The sequence below is a fragment of the Cetorhinus maximus genome, chromosome 2, assembly GCF_964194155.1.
Source record: "Cetorhinus maximus chromosome 2, sCetMax3.hap1.1, whole genome shotgun sequence".
Taxonomy (NCBI): Eukaryota; Metazoa; Chordata; class Chondrichthyes; order Lamniformes; family Cetorhinidae; genus Cetorhinus; species Cetorhinus maximus.
The window spans coordinates 46884830-46900274 of record NC_135880.1 but is presented as its reverse complement, the minus strand read 5'-3'; the positions used below and the strand labels follow the sequence as shown (position 1 = coordinate 46900274).

General features: G+C 43.4%; 1 protein-coding gene across 1 annotated transcript in view; it reads right to left on the bottom strand.

The window, feature by feature from the left end:
• Positions 1-15445, bottom strand: part of rasgrf2b (Ras protein-specific guanine nucleotide-releasing factor 2b) — a 266898-nt gene that overhangs the window by 153267 nt on the left and 98186 nt on the right. Inside the window, exon 5 of the mRNA XM_078564491.1 lies at positions 10687-10940. Coding sequence (XP_078420617.1) covers positions 10687-10940 — 254 coding nt within the window. The remainder of the gene's footprint in view (positions 1-10686; positions 10941-15445) is intronic.

Genomic DNA, 15445 nt, shown 5'->3' with positions numbered 1-15445 from the left:
GCACTGCTGCGCAGTTTCAACTCCATCGCTGACGCCATAGTTGGCCTCCAACAATGTCAATGCGAGAGAGGAGTGGACCAGCTCGATCTCGCTCCAGCTTCCCCTTCACCTCAAGGAGTCAGCCAGGGGCCCTCGGGCACCCATAGGGAGGAGGATCGGCCGGTGCACCCCCCCGGGGCCATCCACCCTGGTGACTCCAGGAGTGTCTGGCACATCCGAATCCCCTCTTCCTGTAACCCCAGCAGCTCCAGCTCCACAGGCCCAAGAGGGTGCCACTGCCACAAAGCAGGACTCCAAAATCAGGCCGGGGCCCTCTAGAGCTCGGCCTTCCAGAGGACGCACATCAAGGTCATCACGGACAGGGTGTAGCAGTCAGCAGGCTCCACGCTGTGGGTGTCCGGGGAGCACCAAGATGTAGCAGCAGGGTTAGGAAGATTAAGAAGCTGTAGCTGCACAGCCTGGGCACGGTCATTAATCACTTGTACTTAATGTTCAATATTGTGAATAAACTCCCAAGAATGTCTCCCTACTTATGGCTCCTTGTAATGATGAGCAGTGTTCATGTCACTCAGATGTGAAACCTTGGTTCCTGGACAAGCTAAAAGCAGGTGTTTCAGTCCAGGGCCTTTTCCATGTGCAGTCTGTAACCTTCGGACCAAAGTAATGGTCCAATGAGACCACCATCCTCGCGGGGAGGTTCGCTAATGCTGTTGGGACGGATTTAAACTAAACTAGCAGGGGGTTGGGATCCTGAAAAGTAGTTCAGAGTGGGGAGAAGCTGAGATGGAATTAGAAATTAAAACGCTAGTGAGTGAGTCTGGAAGGCAGAGGAAACATAGGCTAGATAAGAATGAAGTGAGTTTAGCAAGGCTAAATGGAGTATATTTTAATGCAAGGAGCCTGAGGAATAAGACAGATGAGCTGAGGGCACAGATAGGCATGTGGGAGTGTGATATCATAGCTTTGACCGAGACTTGACTAAAAGATGGGCAGGATCGGCAGCTCAACATTCCTGGTTATAGGGTATTCAGACAAGATGGAGAGGGATAGAAGGGGAGGGGGGGTCGCAATATTGAATCAATTCAATTATAGCAGTGAGGAGGGGTGATATCTTGGAAGGATCATCAAATGAGGCCATATGGGTAGAAGTAAAAAACACAAAAGGGGCAAACACGCTGTTGGGTGTGTACTATAGGCCCCCAAACAGTCAAGGAGAGGTAGAGGATCAAATGTGTAATCAAATTTCAGGGAAGTGTAAGAATAATAAGGCAGTAATAGTAGTGGATTTTAACTATCCAAATATTAACCGGCGTAGTTTTAGTGTGCAAGGTAGAGAACAAAATTCTCAAGTTGCATCCAGGAGAACTTTTTTAGCCAGTACGTAGAAAGCCCAACAAGGGAGGGGGCAGTTTGGAAATGAGCCTGGGAAGGTGGAAGGCATATCAGTAGGGGACCATTTTGGAGATAGTGACCATTACTATCCTAAATCTAACTGAGTTATGGGAAAGGATAAAGTTGAGCAGAGAATAAAAGTTCTAAACTGGGGAAAGGCTAATTTTACTAAGATGCGATACGATTTGGCCCAAGTGGACAGGGAGCAGCTACTTGCAGAAAACTGTGTCAGAGCAGCGGGAGACATCCAAGGAGCAAATAGCAAGAGTATAGGGCAAATATGTTCCCTTAAAGATAAAGGGAGGGTCCAAACCCAGAGAACCCTGGATGTCAAGGGACATAAAGGTTAGGATTAAGAAAAACAGAGAAGCTTATGGCAGATACTGAGGGATCAATACAGCAGAGTCACTAGAGGAGTGTAAAAAGTGCAGGGGGGAGCTTAAAAAGGAAATTAAGAAAGCTGAGAATGCATGAGAAAGCATTGGTGGGTTGAATAAAGGAGAACCCAAAGGGGTTTTTTAAATTAAAAAAAGGGCAAGAGGATAACTAGGGAAAGAGTAGGGCCAATTAGGGACCATAGAGGTAATCTGTGTGTAGACCCGGAAGATGTGGGTACAGTCCTCAATGGATACTTTGCGTCGGTCTTCACAATGGAAAAGGATGACGTAATCGATGTGGACTTAAATGTAGGGGGTATGTTCAAGAAGTTTGTGGATAACACGAAAATTGGTAGGGCTGTAAATAGTGAGGAGGATAGCTGTAAACTGCAGGTGGATATCAATGGACTGGCAATGTGGGCAGAGCAGTGGCAAATGGAATTCAACCCGGAAAAGTGTGAGATAATGCACTTGGAGAGGGCTATAAGGCAAGGCATTACACTATGAATGGTAGAAGCCTGGAAAATACTGAATATCAGAGGGACCTTGGTGTGCATATCCACAGATCCCTGAAGATAGCAGGGCAGGTAGATAAGGTGGTTAAGAAGGCATATGGGATACTTGCCTTTATTAGCCGATGCATAGAATACAAGAGCAGGGAGGTTATGCTGGAGCTGTATAAAACGCTGGTTAGGTCACAACTGGAGTACTGCGTGCAGTTCTGGTCACCACATTATGGGAAGGATGCGATTGCACTGGAGAGGGTGCAGAGGAGATTTTTACCAGGATGCTGCCTGGGCTGGAGGGTCTGAGCTATGAGGAAAGGTTGGATAGGCTGGAGTTGTTCATTACAGCTCCAGGTTGTGGAGCGCGCACAAGCAACGACGATGCGTGAAACCCTCAGTGGACTGTATTGCAGTGTTCCACTGGACCTGATGCACCGGAACCTCATTTCAAAATGCCTATTGTTTGCTCCACCAACGTCCGGGTCGCAGCATGAGTCATGTCATACTGTTGCTCTGCTGCAGGCTGAGGCCACCGGACATGTGTCATCAGCCACGTCCTCTGTGGGTAGTTCTTGTGCCCGAGGAGGCAACCCTGCAGCCTCTCTGGACCCTGGAAGATGTCAGGGATCTGAGACTGACTAAGGATGTAGGAGTCATGGACGCTCCCTGAGAATCGTGCGCAGGCCTGTAGGATGCATTTGTGGTGGTCGCAGACCAGCTGAACATTCAGTGAGTGGTAGCCTTTGTGGTTGACGTAGTTGGCTGCTTGTTGCCGTGGAGATCTGACCGCCACATGAGTGCAGTCAATGGCACCCTGCACCTGTGGGAAACCAGAGATCTGAGCAAATCCCAGTGCTCATGCTTCTTGGCTTTCCTGATCCTTCTGTGCCTTCACCGGTGACCTCTTGGATACACTTGTGCTTGGAGACTTGTGGGATCCCACACAGGTCACCTGTGGGGCCCTGGAACAAAAATTAAGCACCACAATCACTTTCACACCACTGACAGTGGATGCCCTCCATGTCCTCATGGCGCCAAATGATGCATTGCGGCATATCTGACTGATTAGTTCCCTAGACATGCGTAGTCATTGGCAACTGGTTCTCAGTCATCTGCAAGAACGACAAGCACTGTCTATAAACCCTGGGTAGCGTGGTGCCTCCGAGCGATGGTTCACTGTGGATCTTCAGTTGCGTGCGCAGCAGGCCCTGTCACCCTTTCATCTTGAGGATTGTACTCCTCCCTTTGCTGAGCCAGGCACCTCCACCGTTCTCTTCTTCTTCTTCTTCTCTGGTCTCTGTAAGCCATGAAGTATACCGTTAAATCACCAGACTCCATGATCCTGATGTTCTCCTCCTGCAGGATCAAAGAGAGAGAGAGACGTGTGGGCTAGCATGGGTGTACTAAGAACCTCTCTTGGTTAAGTCTGAAGGCCTCCTAATGCATCCCAGAGAGTGCTGGCCACCACTTGGGTGGTCAGCGTGTAGTGCACTCATTGGCTGTCCAAACCCCACCCCACTCCACTTGACTAATTGGCAGCAGCTTCAGCCACTGGACTGCATGCTGTGCTCTCAGCTCAGGCATAGGCATTCTCTTAACCTACACTGCGAGGCTGCACTGTTAGCTTGAACCATAATCGATACTGGTCCAAAGCTTAATAAAGACATTGCAAGGGGCTGTGAGCGCCTCCACCAGTGACTGCACCATGGCCATCTTTCGCAAGGGGATTGTCCAGCTTGCCCAGTCGGCCAATTGCTCTGCTGCCCACTAAAATGCACAGTAATTTGCAATCTGCACCCGAGGAGTGAAATGTCCTGCAGCATTTGGTGGCACTTTCATGCTTTTGCATTGCTTGACTGGGCAGAAAATCTTCAGAGGCCCGACTCCAAGCACATCAATGGAGCTGCAGCTGAACAGTCTCAGCTGCGGAAGAATGCTCACTTTTGACAAGCTTTTCCAAGTGCATGGCAGCTTCCCTCAGGCCCCCTCCCCACCACCCACTACCCCCCCCAGCATTTGCTTGAGCATTTCTTTCAATCTATTTGTGCTGTCTCCCCACCCCAGCCACCCCCAGCCTGGCCCAAACTGGAACCCACACCCCAGCACTGCATTGAAAACCAGCCATGAAAGTGACTTGCTTATGTGTCCCATATATGCACAGTGCCTCTGACTTGATGTCCTACAGGCGATGCTCACAAGCACTGCGCAAGGTTGTGCACACTCACCTCTGAGTTCCACTCAAAGTTCAGGACATCAGGTGCAGGCTTTTTGAAGGCAGTCCTGAAGCACGCCATTCTGAATTCACGTCGCCAAATGCAGTAAATTTGACATAGGGGATGATTCCGGCGAGTGGGGCTTATAATTAGATGCAAATGTATTAAAATTATGTTCCCGATGTGCGTTGACGGGTGGAGCGGATGATCACAAACTGGTTTCACGACGGCGTAAAGCCGATTTTTGGCCTTCTTGCCATATTGTCCTCCCTCACCCGATGCCAACAGGACCGAAAAATTCTGGCCAATGATTCAAGATGGAGCCCTGGTTAGAAGGTTCAGTTGTTTAATTTATCTGTGTGTGTTTGCTGACATAAGCAGGCAGTTCAGTTTGGGGAACTGACAGAGACAATTGCAGTTTTGCTGTGGGATAGACTGTATCTCACCAGATTGAGAGAACCACAGCAGGCCTGAGTTAGTTAAGCTTGTACTTCAAGCAGAGAAAATGCTTTCTTCATCGTTCACCTCATGGAAGGTGGATGGGCTGAATCTCAGTTTGAATTTCAGGAGGGAAAAGCAGCTAGAAGATTTGCCTGAGCTTGCAGCTATTGAAAGAAATCTACTGTGGTCCTCACAGAGCTTTGTGGCAGAAAGCATTCAGCTTTAATAGTTAGTTGTAAAAGAGCTATATAGAAGCTATGGGAGCAGACTGGAAAAAACAGTTTATGTATGTCCAAAGCCAGGAGAAGGAGCTGAAGAATCTAATGGCATGAGGTCTTGAAACAAACTTGGAGGATTGTTTAGCCAAAAGCAAATGAAGGTTCCACATGTAATTCATACCTCGATGAATAGCTGGAATATTAAGGAGAATTAGAGAAAATTCCAGAGGTCTGTGGAATACTTTTTGGGTTGGTATCAGGAAATGTGAATGTATCTTCAAAATTTCATAATATAAGGAAACTCTTGGGAGAAAGTAAAAAGTAGAACTGAGTTTATAGCGTAAGACCTTATAAGCTATGGTGTTAAGCTAGTAGCACTTGCTTTGTTTAATTTTGCTTTAATACAATAAAGTCTGTTTAGTTAAAAAAACGTGAAACTTTGTGTCGGTTAATTGCTGGGTATTCAGAATTTTTCTTTAAATGATCCCTTTCAGTTGGTCTTCTTTAATAGTCCCTAACAGGAATGTAACAAAATGTCAAGTGCACAAGTTCACATTTTCCCACATCATCCACCATCTGCCAAATTTTTGCCCATTCACTTAACTACCTATGTCCCTTTGCAGACTCCTTATGTCCTCTTCACAGCTTACTTTCCTACTTAACTTTGTGTCATCAGCATATTCACCTTCATCCAGGTCATTGATATAAATTGTAAATAGTTGAGACCCCAACACTGATCCCTGTCAACATCTTTTCAATCCAAAAATGGCCCATTTCTGTCTACTTTCTATTTCCTGTTAGCTAACAAATCCTCTATCCATGCTAATAAGTTACCCCCCTACACCATGAGCTCTTATTTGCATAGTAACCTTTGATGTGGCACCTTGTCAAATGTCTTCTGGAAATCTAAGTACAGCACACCCACAGGTTCCCCTTTATACGTGTTGTTTGTTACTTCCTCAAAGAATTCTAATAAATTAGTCAAACGTGATTTCCATTTCACAAAACCATGTTGACTCTGCCTGATTGCAATGAGATTTTCTAACTGCCCCACTATAACCTCCTTAAGAATAGGTTCCAGCAATTTCCCTACAACAGATGATAAACTAACAGGCCTGTTATTTCCAGCTTTCCATCTCCCTCCTTTCTTGAATAGAGAAATCACAATCATTATTTTCCAATCTGATGGGAACTTTCCAGAATCTGGAAAATTAAAACCAATGCATCTACTATCTCAGCAACCACGTGTTTTAAAACTCTAGGGTGAAGTCTATCAGGATCTGGGAACTTGTCAGCTTTTAGTTCTAATAATTTTGTCAATGCTCTTTCTCTGATGGTTGTGATTGTTTTAAGTTCCTCCTTCCCTTTCACCTCCTGATTCACAATTATTTATAGCATGTTATCTGTATCCCCTACAGTGAAGACAGACATAAAATATCTGTTCAATTATCTGCCATTTCCTTATTTCCTATTATTAATTCTCCAGACTCACTCTCAGGACCAATGCTCAATTTACTCACTCTTTTCCTTTTTAAACACCTGGAGAAACTTTTACTCTCCATTTTTATATTTATTGATGGCTTTCTATCATACTCAAATTTCTGCCTCCTTATTAATCTTTTAGTTATTCTTTGCTGTTCTATATATTCTGTCCAATCTTCTGACCTGCCACTCATCTTTGCAGAATTATATGATTTTTCTTTCAATTTGATATTATCTTTAACTTCCTTAGTTAGTCACAGATAATGCATCCTTCCCTTGGAATCTTTCTTTCTTACTGGAATGTATCTTTCTGAGTATTCTGAAGTATCTCCTTAAATGTCTGCCACTGCATCTCTACTGATCTATCCCTTAATCTAATTTCCCAGTTCACGTTGGCCAGCTCTGTCTTCATGCCCTCATAATTGCACTTATTTAGGTTTAAAACACTAGTCTTATATCCACTCCTCTCTCTCCCTCAGATTGAATATGAAATTCAATGATTTTATGATCACTGCTACCTAGTGGCACCCTCACTATGAGGTCATTAATTAATCCTGTCTCATTGCACAATACCAGATCTAGTATAGCCTGCACTCTAATTGGTGCTAGAACATACTGGTCTAAGAAATTGTCCCAAAAACACTGTATGGACTCATCATCCAGGCTATCTTTGCCAATCTGATTCATGCAATCTAAACATAGATTAAAATCATTCATGATTAACTTTCTCATAAGTTTGCATTATTTCTTCCTGTATACTGCATCCTACAGTATAGTTACTGTTGCGGGTGGGGGGGGGGGGCTTTAAACCAGTCCCATAAGTGATTTCTTACCGTTACTATTTCTCATCTCTACTCAAACTGATTCTACATCTTGATCTACAGAACTAAGGTCATCTCTCTCTATAGTACTAATGTTATCTTTAATTAACAGAGCTACATTTTCCTAGCTCTCTGTCCTTCCTAAATGTCACGTACCCTTAAATATTCAGGTCCCAGACTGCGTCATCCTGCAGCTATGTCACTGCAGTGGCTATCAGATCACACATATTTATTTCTAGTTGTGCTGTTAATATCTCTCTTTTGTTATGAATGCTACATGCATTCAGATACAGAACATTTAGTTTTGTCTTTTTGCTAGTTTTGCAACCTCTAGCCTTATCTGCTAGGGCACTCTTAGATTTGTACATTCTGCCCCTTCCTGCCACATTCTGATCATCATTTCCCTTATTCCTACTTCGCTCTCTTGCCTTGTCTTCTTTATTTTTTTTAATTCATTTATGGGATGTGGGCATCTCTGGCTAGACCAGCATTTATTGCCCATCCCTAATTGCCCTTGAGAAGGTAGTGGTGACCTGTCTTCTTGAACTGCTGCAGTCCATGTGGTGTTAGGGAGGGAGTTCCAGGATTTTGGCCCAGCGACAGTGAAGGAACGGCGATATATTTCCAAGTCAGGATGGTGAGTGACTTGGAGGGGAACTTCCAGGTCATGGTGTTCCCATGTATGGGAGGTTCCCATGTAACTGCTGTTCTTGTCCTTCTAGATGGTAGTTTGGGTACCTTGGGTATCGTGCTCGGTGTCAGAGCGGAGCAGAGCAGACCTGCAGGAGACAGTTGGGGGCTGAGCAGTGCGCTGTTTCAATGTTTCAGCTGCAGCCCAGGAAGCTGCAGTCCGGGGAAAAAGGCAAAAAAGCAACCGTGACATCACAGGGAGCTAGTAAGTTGATTGGCCGGTAAGTGCTCAGTCGAAGGGACAGTGTGTGGTTGGTACATACATGGACCATGACCACTGGATCTTTCCTCTCCAAATGCGAGTTCCTCTCCAGCCCAGAGCAGAAGTCCCGAACCCGCTCTCAACTGCAGAGAACAGTGTTTATCCCCCTGACTACATAGTCCCCTACGACCACTACATTCCTATTAACTCCCCCTGCTTGAATGGCTTCCTGTAGCAGAGTGCCATGGTCAATTTGCTCATCCACCCTGCAGCTACCACATGCATCCATACAGGCTGCTGGACAATTGCAAGGGCTGATGCTCCTCCACTTCTACCTGTTGGGTCCCCATAACTGCCTCACTTGCAGTCACACCCTTCTGTCCCTGACTACTGACCAAATCAGAAGATCTCATCCTAAGGGGTGTGACTGCCTTCTGCTACAAAGTGTCCAGGTAACTGTCCCCTGTCCTGGTGCATCACACTGTCTGCGGCTTAATGGCTCTGAGCCAAAGCTCCTCAAGCCACAGGCACTTGCTGCAGACACGTTTGACCTGGAACATGCCAGCATACAGGAACTCCCACATTCTGCAGTCGCAACATGTTGCCTGCCCTGCCATCTTTATTATGCGTTATTAATTTATTTTTCTTAATTTAAAATTAATAAACCGTGCTACTCCCAATAACCTGAGCAAACATTACTACAACTGATAAAACCTTACAATTACTAATAAAGTACATGAGTTTTGAAGATAAATGAGCAAAATATTCGCCAGCCAATCGCTCATTTCTGAAACGACTCTAATAAATTTCCTTTACATACTCACAGCCTTCCTAAAGTGTGGTGATGAGAACTGGATGCAAAACCCTAGTTATGACCCAACCAGAGCTTTATAAAGGTTCAACATAACATCCCTGCATTTTTTACTTATGATGTCTCAGATCCCAAATGCTCAACCAACTACTCTCTCAATATTTTCTGCAACCTTCAAAGATTCAAGCACATGAACCCCCAGGTTCCTTTGTCCCTCTACACTCTTTAGAAATGTGCCATTAAGCCTATATAAGCCTGACCCTTCTGTCAAATGCATCATCTCATTCTTCTCTGTATTACATTCCACCTGCCACTTGACTGCCCATTCTGGTAGCCTATCTATGTGTCCCGTTGCAGTCCTTTGGTATCATTCTCATTTTTTGTCACACCTCCAAGTTGGCATCATTAGCTAATTTTGAAATTTTACTCTGTATTCCAATATCAAAGTTATATCTCCTGTCTGAAAATTCACCATTGTTTTTTGTCCTTAAGTCATTTTTTTTATCCAAGCTGACACTTACCTTCTTATTCCATGAGCCTCAATTTTTTTAATCAGCCATTTGTGTTACTTTGTAAAACAAATTCTTAAAATCTATATAGACAACATCCACTGCATTCCTTTCATCAACCTTCTCTGTTACTTCATCAAAAAATTCAATTAGGTTAGTCAAACACGATCTGGATCTGTCTTCTATAAAAATATCTAAGGATTATAGAAATAGGCCATACTGCTCAACCAATCAGCTTCAGCATTTACCCTCCACACGAATATTCCCAGATCCCTCACACCCTTTTACTTCATTCCCAATCTAATCTTGAATGTTGACAACCTAATCTTAGAAGTGAATTTTGCACTCACTGCATTTCCTCCATTCTAAATCTCTTCTAGTAAGTCTTGTATCTATAAATTCCTCCTTGTGTATTCCTCAACTACTGGAGAGAGTCTGCTTTTAACTATCCTCTCCTAGTCTTCCATACTTTTAAACATTTCTGCCATATTGTCCCATAATGTCTGCTGTTCTAATGAAAAAAACTATTTTTCAAGTCTTTCTTCATATTAATATTTTCTCATACCAGCATTCTAATAAATCTTTGCTGTACCCTCTGAGACTCCATATACTTCCTATTGTGCAGAGCCCAATACTTGTGCTCTAGCTTATTAAGGTTTTATGTAAACTCATTATTAACACTTGGCTTTTAGATGTTAGCCTTGGCTCAGTGGATAAGCTTGCTAATCTCTAAATCAGAAGGTTGTGGGTTTGAGCCCCACTCTAGAAATTTCAGTTCATAATCCTCAAGCAAGGCTTTATTCTGTGAAAAGCCTAGCAGATAATCAAAGCAGCCTGTGGGTAAATGGAGCTGTTACTGGACATTGATACAATTAAATACTTAAGAGGTTGCTTGTTCTTGTAAATATGTGATAACATTTAAGAGAAGGTACCTATTCCAAAAGTTATTCAGCAAAATTAAGTAGAATTTCTGATTGGGTACAAACAAGCATTCCCATGATGACACGTATCCTTTGCTAAATACCTGTTGAGAAAAATGCTGCTGACATCATCATGACTGATAGGGGGTTTCTTTGAGCTGGCAGCCATCCGCAGGGGCCTGAGAAAGCAGTTGACCAGGATGTACAATTGTTGCACATACTCTGACTCTGCTTCCACCATGTTGAAGACGATTTGGTTCCTTTTCCTCATACTCTCTGCATGTGGGGAGCAAATGTAGTCCTGAACAATCGTCTTCCATTTCCTTCTGCATAGCCAGCCCCTCATGAAACTCTGAACCTGTAAGTATCAATGAGAAAAAAAAAACAAAGCAAAAGATAGATGAAGAAGTGTTTGTGACCGCACACCTCCACAGAATAATTCTCCAGCAGCAAAGGCCAGTATTATTGCTTTATTTCACAGACTGGCTAATTATATTTTGCAGCATCCTTGCAACTATTCTGCAACGCTACAAGCATATCATCATTCTATTTTTGTCACTGAAAACATGAACTGTGGAAACTATTAAGTCCTGTAATTGATATTTTTGCTGAAAACTTTCATTTCAACATTATTGTACAGGCAACCAGTCAGGAAATTTTGAAGATGGATTTTATAACATCTGCAGATTTAAAAGAAAATATAATTGCCACATTTCCCCTGTTCATTAATTTTAGTGAGAAAAGGAAACCACTGTTGACAAATAAAGCTTTGTGGCTTCATCATTTTATTCTTGGTTCTGTGGCTCATGTCAGACTGAAATCTGTTAAAAGGTAACACCAGAAATTTCTTCTGAGGCTCTCCCGATCAACTGTTGTAACCTTGGTGGAAGATTTGCAAAATCCCCCAATACAGGTGTATCACCTCAGGGTTTTCTATTCCCTGCCTTCTCAGGGTAACCGAGGTTTTCACTGTGTCAATAGCTCTCTAACACTAGCAAACAAATGCAAAAAAATACACACAGATAGAGGAACTCAGAAATTTAACCGAAACAAAGCATACAATCATAAGCAGGCACCAAAAAAAAAACAAAATGCACTTCATTCAAGGTGAGGCTGACGCTTTTCTCCAGATCATCAATTGGTGGCTGACTACCAGGCGTTTCAGGTGTTGCAGCTGTTTCTTTCTTTGAAGACGGCAGACAGTTCAGAGGACCATTGGGTACCTGCATTTCAGAAAAACTCCTCAATCTCCTGAGTTTTGCTCACAGCTGAGTTGTCAGCATAAATTAACTGACAATGAGTGTCCAACTTACACATTGTAACTTCTCGGACCCACCATATGTTTGCATGTTCCAGACACTCTGGTTAGGGAGTTTCATCAGCACTGTATCATCAGAGTATATTTCTTGAAGTGCATTTAACATTCCCATTCTAATAATACTGATGATGTTGCCTCGTGCCTACAAGCACCCAAATGTCTTCCTCAGTTAATTATCTAGACCATAGGAGTGTTCCACCATAGGAAGCAATCTTGCACCTACAACTCTGAAATCTCTTGTGCAGGACTTGTACCTACACCTGCATCAACCTACCAGAGCTAAAAACTCTGACTGACCAGTGTCTTCGCATTTGGAGAAGAGTCATTTGACAATCTTGACATTATTCTCCGCTATGCCATTAGACTGCAGACAGGCTTTTGCATGGGTGGGGCCACTGCCCAAGGGCCTACCCAATCTACGGCGTCGTGTGAAACCTTGGTGTCACCATGAATTATAGCCCGATTAAATGCTTTAAGTTCAGCCTGTCACCATACTGGACCGCTTGATTCAATGTAAGATCATCCTTGATCTGCAGAAAGCTGGAGAGTTTCTTGCTCCAAACACCCACAGCTATGTGATCACAGATTAGCTCAGCCATCAGTGCCCTGTATCTGCAAGGACTAGCTAGGCGATATAGGTTGGTTAGGAATAATAAAATTGATTCCCAAGGTCATTGCAAGTGCTGGTTAAAATGTGCTCTTTCAATGACTAAATCTTGCTTCGGGCTAAACTAGGTGTTAAAGGCTTTTGCAATGGAGTCAAAATCTGTGGTGGACTCCTGCACACCCTACCCTAAGAGAACATCGTCTGCTACTGGACCTACTGCATAAGGAAAGGAACTAACTTGGAGCTTTGGCTCTTTCTCATGAAGGCCTGATGTTGCTCGATAACTCCCACTGCTGGCCTCTCTATGGGCCCTCAAGGCAGTCAAATGGGCAGGGCAAGGGCATGGACTGCTCACTAGGTATGGTCACCATTACCTTTCTCCAGTGGGCCTTTTTCTACTGCCGAAATTTCTCAAGCTGCTTTCGAAGGTTTCTTCACTCTGTGGTCCCATCACTAACTCCAATGTGCTTTTTGCATTGAAGTCTCCATCGCTGTCCTGTTCTGAGATTGGGTCCTTCTGTCTTGGACTCTAAGTGTAGGACTTAGTTCTTAGACAGACTAAAGGCATACTCTGGTATCTGCTTAACACATATGTATTAGTACTACTTCTAAACAGGTTACACGTAGCTCTTCAGCTTGACTCGAGAGAGAGCGAGAGAGAGAGAGCCTAACACATGACTGACTAGTGTCAATAATGCATCATCATCTAAATCATACATTAGCTTTTCCCATCTGTTAATTCCTTATCGAAATTTCATTTACATAGATAAAAATAACAAGTTAATTTTGCTGTTTACTGATTGAGACAGAGGAGACAGAAAGATAGAACAAACAAAGGAATGACCTCCACGTCAGATAACAAATCCCAAGATGATTACTCAGGCACTAAGCACCGACAGCAAATGTGCACCACACGTTGCATTCACCCACATTACAGCAGGAAAGCGGGAGAAACCCTAAGGAAATTCTCAACAGGAGTTTCCATTGACATTCCGTCGAAGTTGCGGCAACCAATTGTGGGAAACCTTGAGAAAATTCCCGGTGAAAGATTCAATGCACTGTTCAGCTTCCGATTTAAACTTAATAGCTCAAAGAAGTGTGAAAGAACAAAATTTAATGTGCAAAATAAGTACTTTAAATGCATAGGGAAAGAGCAACACATGTCTTACCACTGCAATTCACGGAATGGAACAGTATGATTTATATTTAATGTTGATGGCACTGGAATTATGTTTTGGATACTAATGTACAACTACTTAATGCCTTTGTCTGAATTTCATCTCTACTATTTTAGAGGAGCCAAATTCAAATAAATGAGCCAATGCCTTCTGTAAGTTTTGAAGAAAATAATTTTCAGCAAATGTGCTGGAACTTTCACATTCGATCACTTAGGGTGATTTTAGATCCTCTGTAAATTCAAACTGATTTAGGAGCTAAATAATGAACAATTTAATAATATTTTAAAAATTCAAATAATTTAATTATTAAATAATTAAATCTAATTTTAAAATTAAATGTAATAATTTAATTAATGACAAAATAACTTAGAAACTAAAGAAGCTCTGTGAAGTCATGTTAAGCATGATTTTTATTTTGCATGGATACATATGACGATATGCAACATCAGATCTTAACAATTCATTTTATAAATTACTGTGACTCTTGCTAAATATAAAGGGGGTGAAATTATTCCATGCCAGCAGTGCAAAGTGTGCCAGTTTTTACTTTCCATTGACTTGGAAAATATTGCAAGATTTTTAATTTCAAATCAAGCAAAAGCAACATTGAGACTAGGAAATAAACCTTCGAAAAAAGTACGATCTATTGTTTTGTGATCTTCAGTAGAAAGAAGATTGATTCCGGTGAAAAATCAGCAGCTGATTTGCTACGAGCCAGTATTAGGCTGTTGGTGTAGACCAATTTTGCCCTCAAAATGGGTCATCAATAGAAGGAAATGCTGCAATGTTATTTGATCCACTAGATGGAGTGCTCACCGACCTAGAGATAAAAACAAAAAACTGCGGATGCTGGAAATCCAAAACAAAAACAGAATTACCTGGAAAAACTCAGCAGGTCTGGCAGCATCGGCAGAGAAGAAAAGAGTTGACGTTTCGAGTCCTCATGACCATTCAACAGAACTGAGTAATATTAGGAAAGGGGTGAAATATAAGCTGGTTTAAGGTGGGGGGTGGGGTGTCGAAACGTCAACTCTTTTCTTCTCCGCCGATGCTGCCAGACCTGCTGAGTTTTTCCAGGTAATTCTGTTTTTGTTTTGCTCACCAACCTAGTGCAGTATTTTAAAAATCTTCACCGGCTGGATTATATAGTGAGGGCAGACTCCCTGCACCGCAGCATAAATTTCAGAGGCAAACCTGCCTTCGATTGTCTGGCTCGCCCTGCTTTAATTTTTCAGACCACAACCCTTGAATTAGCATCAGAAGGGACTTTCGTCCATCTCCATGGCAAAGTCCAGCCTCTTAGAGCTGCCGGTTAATTGGTAACCAGCAGCTCTGTGCCACACCTGGACCAATGGCTACTACCGGTATTTCAGGGGACCCAGGTTGGCAGGCCCCAGCGAGAGGGGTGGGGGGCATATTGCTCAGGGGAGAGGAGAGGGGGGGACGCGGGGAGGGCAAATGTGGAGGGTGGCCCCTGATTGACACAGGGAACCCGGGAAGGGGGCATCGCCCCCGCCAACCCCCTTTCGCTGATCAGCATCCCACAGGGTTAAATCTGCCAGGGTACACATTGGGTGCAGGCTTCTCCTGGCATCCTTGAGATCCGAGCAGTGGCAGGATAAGGTCTTTAATTGGGCATTAGTTGCCCACTTAAGAGCCTCAATTGGGCCACGGGCAAGCAGCCTACCCAACGCCTCGCTTGCTGCTAATAAAATCATGGTGGGGCAAGGGTGCACAGGCTAGCAGTGGGCATGCCACCA